Source organism: Poecilia mexicana, unplaced genomic scaffold (assembly GCF_051168715.1).
Source record: "Poecilia mexicana isolate PSO_F unplaced genomic scaffold, ASM5116871v1 scaffold_7, whole genome shotgun sequence".
NCBI lineage: Eukaryota > Metazoa > Chordata > Actinopteri > Cyprinodontiformes > Poeciliidae > Poecilia > Poecilia mexicana.
The window spans coordinates 30,975,282-30,989,786 of record NW_028263376.1 but is presented as its reverse complement, the minus strand read 5'-3'; the positions used below and the strand labels follow the sequence as shown (position 1 = coordinate 30,989,786).

The following is a 14,505-nucleotide window of genomic DNA, read 5'->3' as shown; positions in this document are numbered from 1 at the left end:
CTCTCTTCTTCTTTCCGTTATACTTGAAACATTTTAAAAGTTTTCGAGGTTTTTAGGATGAACATAGCTGAAAAAACGTTTAGCGGTGATTTAGGCAAAGTTTAGGTTGCAGAAAACTAACGATCATGCTTTCAATGTGGCTGAATTAAAACAATTCTGCAAAGAGTGGGTATTAACTATATATTTAGTGGAAAAACTTTGTGGAATAAATTTACTTTTAGGAGGAAAAAAATTGATTTGGAAAAGTTTTTTCTGCAATATGAAAGAAAAAGCTGCATACTTTTTTTTATTTTTCTGTTGTTCTTAATTAGTTGATTTGAAATTAATCCGTAACACAATAGAAATCTATGACAAGCATCAAGAATGAGACGTAAAGCAATGTTTACAAAACGGTGCCCACCAGGGGAGTTTAAGCAAGTTGAAGAAAAGGTAAGAAAGAAAAGATTTATCAAATTGTATTTTACTCTGTTTTTAATGATAAAAAATATTAAGTTAAATGTTATTTGCTGTGCTCGTCTTTCCGATTGGCCGACTGGTCCTTCGCACTTGCTAGCATAGCATAGCTAGGGCGAAATGGAAAAGTTTCTGACAAGAAAAAGACCGAAGGAACCGTCCAAGAGCATTTATGCTAAGCAAATGTAATAATTTTTGAAAAGTGAATAAATATGAGATGAAAATGTCTAAGTCAGTGTTTCTTTAGATATTTTGTACTGTTGTGGTTTTGCTAATGGGGCTCCTGACCGGAAGCTAATTCTTAACTCTTATTTTCAACAGCAGGAAAAAATAAATAAATAAAATCAAAGGCAGCATTTGACAATGAAATACCGTTTTATTGTTATAGTACAAAACGTGATTTAAAAAGATCAACTTCAGCGGAGTATAACAAACACACCAGAGAGGAAAAGATGGGGGAGAAGTCACAGTGTAACACACTAATCAGCGCTGATTGTTGAAAACATGAAGGTCTGTGGCTGCTACCAACAAAACCCATTAAAGCCACTTCTTCATTCTGCTCAGGAATATTTAATTCAACTAAAAAAAAAAAACTCCAATATGCTACAACAGGCATTTGGAAGAACTCTGGAGCAGAAAAAGTCTCAACAAGCAGAAAAATTAAAACCAGAGAAATGTCAACATTCTGCTGCTAGGAGGGGTAAAATTAATAAAACTGAAAACATTCAGAGATTTTCCAGCAGTAGTAGTAGGAGGAGGAAGTGAGATTAGCACTTGGTTGATTTGGTACGAAAAGGCCACAGTGTCAAACGTTGCATCATGAAAAGCACTTCTGAAGAGGAAAGCCTCCTTTCTTTCTGCGGTAGGTTTTCCAGGGCTTGGGGAGGCCACAGTGGACAGACAGGCTACAAAAAGTAGCCTTCATCTCAAACTCTTGTTTAGAAATTGTAACATTTAGTTTCCTGCCTGTTGCTTCACCAGTGGCAAAACATTGAAGAAGTTTCAGTGACTATTTTACGTTAAACACCCTCAAAATCTTCAAATCAATATTGAAGTCAAACTATCTTTTAAAGATGTTCTTCCACACTTTTTGAGTAAATCTGGTGTAAATAAAGTGTGCTACGTTTGTGCTGCTTTTGTTTTTAAGAAATTGATCAAAGTTTAAAAGTCAAATAATCTCCTTACATCACCTAAATCAAACTAAACTCGTGTCAAACATTGATAACTTTTATTATTTTAGAGTTTCCAGAAGTCCACCTGCTAACAAACATATAACTTCGGAGTGTCCAAAAGTGTGGTATGAGGGCCATTTGTGGCCTTCAAAATGACATTGGTTGGTCCTCCTTGTACAAGTTCAGAACGGTAAAAATCTGGTAGACAAAATAGAAAACAGCTGATAAACTCCAATAATTGGAAATTGTCTTTTTCTCTTAACAAAGCAACAGTATGAAGCTTTTTTAATGTTTTGGATGCTTAAGAATTTATAGGTTTCATAAAAAAAATTAGCTTATTGTCAAGCAAGTAAAAGAATTAAGTCATGTTTTGCTTTTAATTTAATGAAATTTGTGGCATGTGTGCAGTTTAAATTTGGTGCAAAAAGTTTAGACCCACTGATTTTTACAGCAGCTTTTCATTTATATAGTCAAAACAAACGTTGCTCAGTTGATTGACAGCACATTTCTTTGATTTCATGAAGGTGAGGGAGGCTGGTTGACGTCTGATCTGAAGAAAGCCGGTGGAGGCAGCAGAGAGGGCGACATAAAGGCAGAGTATAAACACCAGAAACTGCTTCTTGTTCACAAATCTAACAATTGAGGTAAAATTTCCAAAATGCTGCAGGATTATTACGGTTTGAGCTTCCTGAACTAGAGAATCAGAGCTGGACTTGGGTGGGATCAACAGTCTGAAGCCGAGTTGCTGCAGCACGCAACTTTTATACAAATATATTTTTATACATCTGCTGAAACTGTCACTGTGTTGTGACCGTTTGGTTTGAGACAAATAATCAGAGAGAAAAAAAAAATCAAGCTCCTCTGCTGATTGGTTGAGCTAACTAGAAACAACCAATCAGAGCCAGGAGGCGGGTCTTGGTTGGCTCTCTGGTGAGCTGCACAGCTAGCATAGCATGCTGTGATTGCTAGGCTAGTTAGCATAGCCACAGAACGGCAAGGAGTACGACCCGGTGGCGATGACCGACTCTGGCTGTGATTGGTTGTTTCGGATTCTCATAATTAAAACATTTTGTTTCCTGGCCCTGATACTGATTGAAATAAGAGTCACTGATTTATCTTTGAGCCCTAAAATTTATGCTGTTTAATATCTGCATTGTTGTGACGTCAGAAGAGTTGGAAATGCCTCAGAATTTGGGTCGCGCCGATAAATCAGACCAGATTTCCTTTGAAAAACTATTTTCTACCTTCACTTTGCAACTTTGTCGCTAAATTTAGTGACTTTTCACAAAAATGACATTTGCTAGAATAAAGCTAAGATTTTCTAGAATAAACTTAAAAATTTCCTGAGTTTCAAAATTCGGAAATTTTCTAATTTTGGACATTTTTCTGTTTTGAAAAGTTTTCTAGAAAAATAAAATCCCCATTATTTCTGAATTTCAAAAGTTGAAAATTTCCTACTTCTAACATTCAGAAATGTTCATGTTTTCTAGAAAATTTTATAGCTTAATCTCAGAATTTGTTAAGAAAATTTCATAGATCAATCTCAAAATGTAGGGTTTTTTTTTCCTGGCAAATTTTTGCATTTCTAAAAAAAAAAAAAATGTTTTAAGTTTTTTTTTGGTGGAAAATTACTATTTTTTTTTCGTCTATCTGCAATTTCCTCATTCTTTGTCATAAAACAGAAAAGAAAAATCGGTACCAGTAGGTCAGGATTTAAAAAAAAAAAAATCGGTGCACTCCTACTCAAAGTACGACTACTGCCCTCTAGTGGCCGCTCCAGACCTGCCAGCTTAAGACGTCTACGGAAAATTAAACCGTTTTTCAGAAAAATAAAAATAAATGTCTTTGTAAATGATTGAGATTCTTTATTAGGATTTAATTGCAGCCTGAAATGTTTCTGAGTTTGTTAAATTTTGTTCCTTCAGGCTTCACGTTTGGTCCGACAAAAACTGCTCGATTTGTTTTCTCCAAAATACAGCTTGAATATCGTAACCGGGTAAACAAATGAAAGTCTAACAAGACAAAATTTACTTTGCTTACAAACCGGGTTTAGAAATCACATTTTTGATAGAAATAAAAAAACAAACTGTTCTGTAATTTCAAAAGGTTTGCTCTTAGTGAAGGCAAGTAGCAATAAATAGAGAAAATCAAGGCCTCTGGGCTGCATCCACTCCCTCTGGCAGTGTTTGGAGCTTCAACACCACACATTTATTCAGAAAAAAAAAAGAACCTAAAAAAACTTTTTTTGACAAACATATTTTTATGAATAAGGCCGTTGAAAAGAAAAAAGTTTCACTAACAGGACTAAACACCAGTGTTTCGGTTAAATTAGAAACAAATGTGACAAAGTTACATTAGTCTGAAGATACAGTCTCCAATTGAACCCAGAATGCAGATTAAATCTGATTAGAACTGGTTGATTTCTAGATTATATACCCAGATTTTATGGAAGAGGCCATCTTAAAGGCTACAGGTGAATAGGAGCGGTCAGCTCTTTCTACCAAGTTCAGCTCCACCGCCTCCTTTAACTTTAAAAAAAGGCGAAGCCACTTTTTTCCTGGATTTAGGAATTGCACATTTTTAAAAATGTAAAATTTTGAGAGAACTGGTGGGTTGTTGAAACAAACACACAGTAACACATAAAGGCATGAAAGGAAGAAAAACGGGACAACAAATGGATTTTTGCACCAAATGAAGACAAGCCTGTTGCTTTGTGCCAAACTAAACGTGAAGATTTTCAGTCTGAATGTATGCAGAATGCCTTCTTTATCTTTACTTCATGAAAGAATCAAACCAATCCAGGAGGAGAGATCCGAACTGGACGCGAAATTTCTCAAATTCAGGTTTGATTCGGGTTACAAGAAGCTGCAATGCCTGGAAAGGACACCAGAGGGCGCTTTGGTCAAAACGGCAGACATGGAGGATTGAAATTAAAGCAGCCAGATAGCGCCACCACCGCTGCCCCCTGGTGGGCTCTTTAGTACTGCAGGCTTCAGGGAAACCAAAACCATTTCACCATCAAAACATCCAAATCTATGATGGCGTGCAACGGCCATCAAAGACAAAAAGGGTAAATTTACGACAAAAAAAAAAACAAAACGGAAAGAAATTTTCTAGAAAAAAAGGGAGAAATTCCACTCAACTTCAGAAAAATTTCAGGTCAAAAATCTTCTACTTTTGAAACTTAAATTTTCTTTTTCCTAGAAAATCTGAGATTAATCTTGAACGTTAGTTTTTCTAGCAAATTTCTGACATTTCAAACTAAAAACTTCACTTTTTTCTAGAAAATTTCAGATTGATCTCAAAATTTATTTATTTTTTCAAGAAAATTTTCAACTTTTGTAACTCAGAAATGCCCGTGTTTTTTCTAGAAAATTTCTGAGATTAATCTCAATATTTCTAGGTGTTTTGGCGTAAATTTATTTTTCCTTTTTTCTTTTAATTTACAACGGCCCTAACATGCCATCATACTAATCGTTTGTTTTTTGGCGATCTGGTTTGAAACGAGCAGAAAACATGAATGAAAAATAAAAACCATGTGGGAAATAAAATACAACATGACTCTCAGTTTTACGGTCAGAAACAAAACATTCAGGGTTAGTTTGGAGAAAAGCGCCGGCGGGTCGACCGGGTCGTCAGGACGAGTTTCTTCATTTGCATCCAACAGGCTTTTAAACACACACACACACATACACGCACACAAAACATTGCTTATGCTTTTTACACTGGAGTCCGGAGTGAAAACCAGGTGTTTCCCGACGCAGAACTGGTTCTGGGAAGGACTGGATTACAGGGCAGCGCCGGGGGTCGGGTTCTGGTTCTGGAGACAGAGGCTTCGTTGATTATAGAGAGGGCTTGGCGACACCAAACCACCTTGGCTTGATAAAGTGGAGGAGACGCTCGGATTAAAACTCCTCCTGCTCTTCGGCGTCCGGTATTACGAAACCCTCCTGCAGGAAACGACGACAGGAAAGAGTGGAACGGTTAGACCCCAAACGATCCCATTTGGCCTCACAATCAGCAATAAATCTATTGATCACATGATTAATTAAGATGAGAGTAATAACTTCCATATCGTTACTTCCTTCGAACATTGTTAGAAAATGGTGCAAACACCCAGTAGTTAATAGTTGGTTTCCACCACCTGCTCCTTTTGCCTGTTTTCCCTGTCAATTTTAACAGATTTCAGAAACCATTTAAATGATTGATGTTTTGTTTATTTTGGACAGTTAAATGTTTTAACTGTCCAATTTTATTTTATTTTTATTTTAAGGTTGTGGTCAAAAATTTGCTTGAACAGACTCAGAAAATTTTAATCTCAGAAATTTTCTAGGAAAAAAAAAATCTCGGCTTCAATAGTTAAACATTTTCTACTTTTAAAAAAGAAAATCAAAAAATCAAAATTTCAGATTTTTTTTCCTAGCATCTTTTTTTACTTTTGGATACAGACTCCATAATTCATTTTAATTATTGATGTTTTATTCATTTATTTTTTTACAGTTAAATGCAGTTGCAGTGTAAAATGATATTTATAAATTAAAATGTTTTTGATATTTGAGAATATTTGCATTATTATTTTTTTCCTACTTTTATTTACTATTGAACAATTATAACATTTATTCAGCATAAATGCTGCCTCTTCCAATATCAAAATTTTGGAATTTTTTCCAAGCAAATTTTTGCATTTCTAAAGAATTTTTTAAAAGTTCTTTTGGTGAAAAATTACTCTTTTTTTGTCTTCTATCTGCAATTTCCTAATTCTTTGTCATAAAAAAAAGGAGAAATTGGTATCAGCAGGTCAGGATTTTTAAAAATCGGTGCACTCTAAATGTCTTAACAGGTACATTTTCCACTACAATCCTCTATTTCTACATTAATCCCTTCAGATTTCAGCCAGTTTTCCAGTTATTCTACTGGTCAATAACCAGTTTAACTGGTCCGGTTCAGGATGGATTTAGTTTAGTTTGGATTTGTGTTCAATAATTTGTGAGAAGGAGTTTTGAGTTGAAACATGAACTGAATTAAAGCTGAACTTACGTCTGTGGCGTAGAGGATGTCGACGATCCGCTGCAGCGTCGGGTCGCCTTCACCTTCTTTCTCCTGGCAAATGAGCTCAATATTCCTCAACTTACCAAAATAAAAGTCTCTTTCCTTCTCCATGTCCTGAATGGTAGATTTCAGAATCTCTATCTGTGGTACAAAATAAAAAAAGTTAAAAGATTTACTTTAAAAAACATATCAGCCATTTCAAAGTTAAACTATTAGCTTCATAAAGCCTCAGAAATATTAGCTGACTTAAAATTCTAATTTGAAAATACTTTATTGATCCCAAAGGAAAATTAAATAATAATATATATTGATAATATTAATATTGATAAAAGTAGAAATGAGTAGCACTGAGTAATGTGGAATTAGACTTTTATCGCCATATTTTGTGGTACTATTGTGATCACGATACAAATTAAAAAGATATTTGTTTTTTAGTATTTCATCTGTATAGCACAGTTTTCATACCACAAACACAAAAGCACTCCCATTTCAAATAAACTTCTTCACTTACTTAAAAAAGTGTGATTTATATCAATAAGTTATACATAGTAACTCAATTTAATCATATTTTTGAACTAACTGGCATTTATTAATGAGCTCGTGAAACAAATAGTAAAAACAATATTTCTGATAAAACTGTCAGTAGGGCTGGACAATAAATCAGTAATATACATCCAGATACACATGCGATCAATACCAGTAGATTATATGTCAGATAGAAAAATCAATATTGAATGTAGAGAATATTCACTGAACTTTGATCCAGAACATTCTGGGGAATCAGCCAATCAGCAAAGAGAGTGGCATTAACCCACTCATTCTGTGGTTACCTAGCAACAACCTGCTGGGTAAGAAGCAGAATCAAGTTCCCCCAAACTTTGGTTGCCTAGCAACAACCTGCTGAGTTGGTGTGTCCGAATTCAGGGTCTGCATCCTTCGAAGGACGGATTTGTAGGCCGATTACGTCATAGTGTGGCGACAAGGCCTGTCCGAATTCAAAGACTCCTTCAAATGCTCCTTCTTTTCCCCAGATTTGAAGGATGGGTCCGGTGTATCCTTCACGGCCCACGATATCCCATAATTCATTGCGGGTTCCAACTGGGCGTTCAGGCAGAGCGTCAATGGCGATGAATAGCGAATAATTATTTAGCCTTATAACACTTTAAATGACACAACGTGATTTAGTACGTTTGTAGGCGAGAATGTAAGTGTGTAAATCTCAAATATCTGCTCGGTTCATCAATACATCACCTAATTGCAATATTGCTCTGACATTTTCGGACCTGTCTGCTACCGCTGCGTTAACAGCCAGCTCAGCTGTCAGCTGGCCGGGAGCTCCAGGTTCAGTATACCGAGAGAAAACACCTAACTTCTGGCACATTGTTATAAAAACTCCCGCTAGCTTTCCCCAATGAATGGGAGTTAAACACCGATATTATTCAGACAGGTCTGGTTGAAAAATGTTTGGTTTATAAAGTATTTCAAAGCAGAGGCACATCGGTTTGATTGATTAATTAAAGTTAAGCCTTCAAACATTACGGTTTATTTAACCGTAATGTCCTATCTGCGACGTGGAGAGTATTTTAATGAATAATTTGTATTTCTTGTAGAAAAGTGCAGTTCACATTTGAACATTTTAGAATCAAACTAAGAGATTTCCTTTTTGCTATGGAACATCCTTTACTATAAAAGGTGAAGAATAATATAGAAATCAGTAATACATGACTGAAAAACAAACTTCGGCTCCGTTGTTTTTTCTCCTCTCTGCTTCGCGCTGTCACGGTTGCTTGGCAACATGAGTTACGCTGAGGTGGGGGCGGGGACAGTTGGTGAAGGCTACACCTGTCCGGATCCACAGATATTTTTCTTCCGGTCTTAGTTTATTCCCGGCCTTCGAAGGATGCAGACTCTGAATTCGGACACAGCCAAGTAATTTCCACAGCAGCAGTTTAAGATTTCATTTAAAAATAAAAAACATGAATTATAACTGTGGAAAACAGGAAAGGTCCCTCCACCAGCTTGGCTGTACTTCAAATACTTAAAACAAAAAACTAATCAATAATTATCAATATCATCTGATATGAAACGCTTATATCGTGATACGTTTTTCTGTCATATTATTCTGCCCTGACTGTCAGTTTTCTTTTTTAATATCATTAATTAAAATTTATCAAGAAATCTAAATTCTTATGACAAGAAAATTTTCATGATAAACGATTTGAAAAATGCCCACCCGTAACAAGCCAACAAATCAAACCTCATTAATAAGCTCCGCCCTCTCTTCATCGCCGCCTCCCATCCCCGGTTTTCGGGCCCCAGCAGGAGCCAACTTGGGAGCAACTTTTGCAACTGGAGGCTTCTGGGTAGCTGATGAGAGAATCAGGGAGATTTCTGATTACATTGATCGCTCTAACGTCCAAGGCCAACTGATCAGACGGACCGCTGATCGATCAGCCCAGTGGACCGCCGATCGATCAGCCCAGTGGACAGCCGATCGATCAGCCCAGTGGACCGCCGATCGATCAGCCCAGTGGACCGCCGACCGATCAGCCCAGTGGACCGCCGATCGATCAGCCCAGTGGACGGGCTCCCACCTTGGTTGAGGGTCTTCTTGGGGAGCTTGTTGAGCGCAGACGTGGCGGGACTGTTCATGGGCATGGTCTCCTGGCCCTGCCTCATCGCCACCGGGTCGTACTCCTTCCCGTCGTAGTTGGCGTCGAAGAATTTCTTAAACCACTGGACGAACTCAAAGTTATCCTGGAACTTCCCCTTTACCAGTTTGTCGACTGGGATTATCTGAAACAAGACGGGCAGCCCAATCAGAGCAACCAACGGCAAACGGATCCGGTTTGGACCGAGCCAGGCCTGTAGGTTTGAGTAAACTTACTTTATCCACGCCCATCTTCTTGAAACCAACTTGCAGAAGCTTGAAGTTGTGGATGTATTCGTGCTCCAACTTGGCGCCGAATTTGACTTTCTTCAGAGGCACGGATCCGGGGAACAGCATGTCCATAAACTGGCAGTAGACGGCGCCTGACCAGGAGCAAAACAACATTAGAAACTTCTGGAACATTTTAAACTGTAAACATGATCCAAATGGCTCTTTCCCATCATCCTGCTGCCGGAGTCCTGACCGACTCCAGGAACACTGATCAATTCCAGGCAGCGCTTCTTAATCATTACTTTTATTATTGTTTTTATTACTAAGGCTCGTCTGGTGCAGACCGCCTACAACCCTCAGGTGAATACACACCTGTTTATTCAACGCTCCCACAACCAGAACCAAACAAAGGAGTAGAAGCTCCTCAGCTCTGAAACAGTAGAAATAAACCTGCCTGGTCTCGCCTTATTGCCCATGATGCAACACGTGGCACTTTCTCAAAAAGCTGCTGGACAGCTGCCGGGTTTAAGTCCTGAAAGGACCCGGTTTATTTTCTGCAGCACAGAGCAGAAAGAGCTGCAGCCGCAAGATTCACCATAAAAAACTGTAAACATGGCTAAAAGAATTGGTGTTTGATGAAGTAAAAGTGATTAAAAATGCATGCAAAAATTTCCCATGAAGACAAGGAATATTTTGCTTTTTTGAAAAAGTTGCTCAAAGGGTCTGAAAAGTCGCAGTATATTGTGTTTTCCAGTGTAACAGTGTAAATACAGTGTAATTTTATAGCACAATTAAGTAACTATCTCATCTTCAGTTGTTATAAAATGCTGTGTAAATCAAATATGACTGAAGAGAAATTTTACACTTCTGAAATGGGGTCTGTCTCTTTAAGAAGCTCCTGTTCTCTCTGAAGCTCCACCTTCAGGAAGTCATCCCAACATGGCTCCTCTATTAACCCTTTAATGCTTTTATCAGAAGTATAAGCTGAGAGGCAGCTCCAGTAATGAGCTCAGCTGTTCTACCAGGTATTTGCTCATTAAGCTCAGCTGACTGTTTCAAACCAGATTCAGCGACTGGGTCGACGGTTTTCCTCCTGCTTGAGGATTTAACTTCATAATGCAGCTTTGAAGAATTAATTTCACATAACCCCCACCCTTACCTGTACACAACATTTCTATCTTGGTGAGGTTCATCTGGAGAGACTCGTTGATCCACACCAACATGTCGTGCCGACTCAGGTTGTCGCTGGTCACTGACGTCGCGTAAACATTCACAGCCATCCTGGCTCACCTGAAAAACAAGATGGCGGACTGCTGCTTCAGATCCAAAACATGGAGCCGATTTAAACGATGTGTGCAGAGATTATGCTTCCTTTTTGTCTTCCAAAGAAGCTTGGAGAAAAAAGACAAAATGACTCGCGTTGAAGCATAGATTATTTTTTAATTTTCTTGACTTTTCTCGTTTTCTTGGTTGAACTGTTGCTTTTTATTATTTATTATAAAGAAGCAAAACAACAGAAACAACAAATATAATGAATTATAAAGTCCATAAGCAAATTTCTTCTTCAAAATAAGAGCTAGTTGAGACCAAAACACCAGACTGAAGACTTTATCATCCAGTTCTTGGTAGAAACAAATGGAAATAATTGAGTCTGTTTTAATTTATCAAGCAATTAATTGATTTATTGCAATTGTAATCACAATCTCAGATACTTGGATGATTTTTGTCACAACAACTACGGTAATTAAATTCCCTTTGGGATGAATTGAGTATGTCTGTGCTGAACTGAACATTTAGATACTGTCATATAAAAATTATTGCCCGACATGCTGCAATATTTAGCATCGGTTCCTCCATCAGACGAGGTCATTTCCTGCAGAGCGTCGCCTCCATCCAGTTTTTGCATTGTAAAGTCAGACTCTAAGACGCTTATGATCTAACAGCAACATAAACCACATGCAGACGGCGCTGCATGTCAATAAAGCTGCTGATGTTGCATTTTGAACATACGGAACCGCTCTAATGTCTTTCTGATACGACTTCCTTTGAGCAGCAGTTATTACCTGGATCACAATGAAAAATAAAACACTATAAACCTAAACAATTATTTTTACCTTAATGTGTTGCTTAACGTCCTGTTGACTTTGTCATTTATTAAATAAACCTGCTGATTGGTCCACAGATTAAAAGTTGTTGTTCTGACTCAGGTATAGATCCCAACAGCGCGATGTTTAGTCCCGCCTCCCTGCTGGAGGGCAAAAAGCTGCTAGCTGATGACTAGCATTGGTTTTAGCAGACAAGCTGCCAACACAGCGCGCTAAATCTTAAATGTATGGCTGCTATATGAAAGAAAAAGGGACGCAGCGCTTTAGACAACAAGGTCAGGAAAAGTTTTAATTAAGAGAAAAAAATAGCGAGGAAGAGAGTGGTAGGTCAGTTATGCTAGCTTGACTATGACAATAGTAGCATGTAGATGTGATGTGGAATTTGGTGTTTTGGTTCAGTTAAAAATAAAGACGACCACACACCAAGTGACAGGTCATCAGCAGAGCAGGAGTTTAAATTAGCTAATCAGCCACTGCTGTGTTAGCTTAACTAAAAGCAGCGGTAGCTAATCAACCACTACTGTGTTAGCTTTGCTAACAGCAGCAGTAGTTAAACAACCAGCTGTAGCTAATCTATCACATCACTAAATAAACATCAAGTCTAAAAGCATAACATTGTAAGAAACTAAATGTTATGTTCTTTGTGTGAAAAATCCTGGAGTATTTTTTGGAGTTGGATCCGGAAACATGTAGTGCCGTTGTCAGTTGCTACGGAAATGAGTCTAGCTGATAAAAGGTGGTTTTGAGTTGTTCTTCAATGGCTTTTCTGCGTTATTCTTCCCTTTGCTGTGGCGCACTGCACTAAATTGATCATTCGTACATCTCCAGGTTTCGTTTAGTTAACCGAGTTGTTCTACCGCGGCAGTGCAGCACAGATGGCATGTAAAGGAATCGTGCGTTTCCTCCACCGGTCATCAGGCCTGTTGATAGCCCTTTGTTTGACGTCGGTATCAGTGAATTTGCATGAAGAGTGGCTTACAGATCTGATCATTAAGGTCAGATTTTAATACCAGGTGTAAATAAGAGTCAGTCTGATGGTATCAGAGTCACAGCTGCCATGATGGATCCAATCAGTGGATTTCTGATTACACAAGTTCCCGTGATTATATTTGTTTATTTGCTTTTGCTGGTTACAGTTTCATAAACTTTTTGACCTTCAGGTGCAGTCTTAATTTTTTATATCTTTGGGATCTAATAATGTGCATGCATTTGTATTTGCCTGTCAGCGACAGCAAGTGGTATTTCTATTCTACTCCATATGACACAAACACACCCAGATTTATTGTTTATAGCAACATCACTAGTAGACAATACCAACTTATCACTGCAGCTAACGGTCATTTTAGTAATCGATTATTCTGACAGTTAATCGAGAAATCGCATTAAAAAATAAACAGCACAAAGAAACACTAAGATAGTAAATATCTATCTAAAGAACATTTGCAAATGCTTTATTAGAAATATATAAGATAGGTTAATTTTTTTATTTTTTTTATTTTTTTGCAAAATGTTCTGTTTTCAAACCAAAATTAAGTAAATTGACTGTCCCATCAGTCAGTCAGTAACCTTTACAATCCTGGGATCCTTTTTTTTTATCCACTTGTGGCAAATCCCAAATGAGTAACTGAATACTTTTTGTCTTTAACAAAGCCAGGCCAGTTGTGATAACTCAGAGCCAGCCAGCTGTATCTGAGTCAGCAGGGCGCATGTTAACCCAGATCTTTACCGGGCCTGCGTTTTAAACACGGACCAGCTCCCTTCCTGTGTGGTAACACCAACAAACATGTTTTACAGTGCAAGTTAAGTTAAAACTGCTTGGTTTAGGTTAAGACTGATGTTTTGCAGGACGCATTTTGGGTCAGGGAGGGAACTCTTTCGCCTGGGTCGCATCAGAAACTTGGAAGCTAACGTTAGCAGCAGTTAGCCGTTGTAAATGTGCTTATCAGATTATAAGCAGATTTATTAACTAGCTACGACCTCATATAGTGAAATTTTTGGTTTCTTGGTCGGCTGTAGAAACTGCGTATGTATCCCGGACACGTTTTCAGCACCGGGTTGTGATTTGTAGCCCAGTTCTGCCAGAATGAAGGCTGTTTCCCCGCCCTGAACCAGAGCCTCCCAGACGGAGTACCGCCTTGTTAGGTTCCGTTATCCTGGAACCACTACCGAGCCTTGGTCAACCCAATCATACCAAATGTGATTTTATTAAAGGCCCTGACAACCGAAAAGAAGAAGCCTGATCCAGTTTAACCAGCTAGCTCCGCTTTAACCAGTATCAGCCACGCTCCGGGACAGCAAACCACCAGTTAGCATTTAGCTGCTCGGCTCCTCACCCAGCGGCCGCTTCAAATCACCCCGTTTTTGTTTCAATAAAAAACTGTTAACTCACCTATAACTGGTCAGAATTTACACTTCTGTGGACTCGATGGTATTTAGTTATTTCCGCTGTGGTTCCGAATACCAACAAAAGACAAATCTTTGTTTACTGGGACCGGAGGTGCCACTTCTGCTTTTTTTTCTTTAGATGTTTCACGTTCAATCTACCGGCAGCGGAAGAACACAGAGGAACAGCGCAGTAGATGACGTCAAGACGTAAGAGCACGTACCGACGCACCCCATGCATATGGAACTAAAACAGTCTCATAATTCACAAAAGCATAGGTCAATATCCACAAATGCAAGATTCACACTTTTATTTTTGATGCAAACACAAATATATCTTGATTTACAAACTGTTTTGGCCTGTGGGTGGCGTTACATTTGTGTGTGAATTTTGATACTAGCTGACCTCACAATCAGCAAATGTCTTTGAATGATCAGCAACCAATCAGATAGCTTCCTTGTT

General features: G+C 38.2%; 1 protein-coding gene across 1 annotated transcript; it reads right to left on the bottom strand.

Moving 5' to 3' along the window:
- Positions 1-809: 809 nt before the first annotated feature.
- mapre1b (microtubule-associated protein, RP/EB family, member 1b) lies at positions 810-14,221 on the bottom strand. Its single transcript, XM_014976782.2, has 7 exons — positions 14,050-14,221; positions 10,715-10,845; positions 9,562-9,707; positions 9,269-9,470; positions 8,932-9,041; positions 6,663-6,815; positions 810-5,575 (listed from the first exon to the last, which is right to left on the bottom strand). The coding sequence occupies exons 2-7, from the start codon at positions 10,833-10,835 to the stop codon at positions 5,531-5,533; spliced, it is 777 nt and encodes a 258-aa protein (XP_014832268.1). The 5' UTR covers positions 10,836-10,845; positions 14,050-14,221; the 3' UTR covers positions 810-5,530.
- Positions 14,222-14,505: the final 284 nt, after the last annotated feature.

Coding starts and splice junctions, on each gene's coding strand:
- mapre1b (XM_014976782.2), bottom strand. CDS start 10,835: ATGGCTGTGAATGTTTACGCGACGTCAGTGACCAGCGACAACCTGAGT. Junction 9,708..10,714: donor GATAGAAATGTTGTGTACAG/GTAAGGGTGGGG, acceptor GCTCCTGGTCAG/GCGCCGTCTACTGCCAGTTT. Junction 9,471..9,561: donor AGAAGATGGGCGTGGATAAA/GTAAGTTTACTC, acceptor GTCTTGTTTCAG/ATAATCCCAGTCGACAAACT.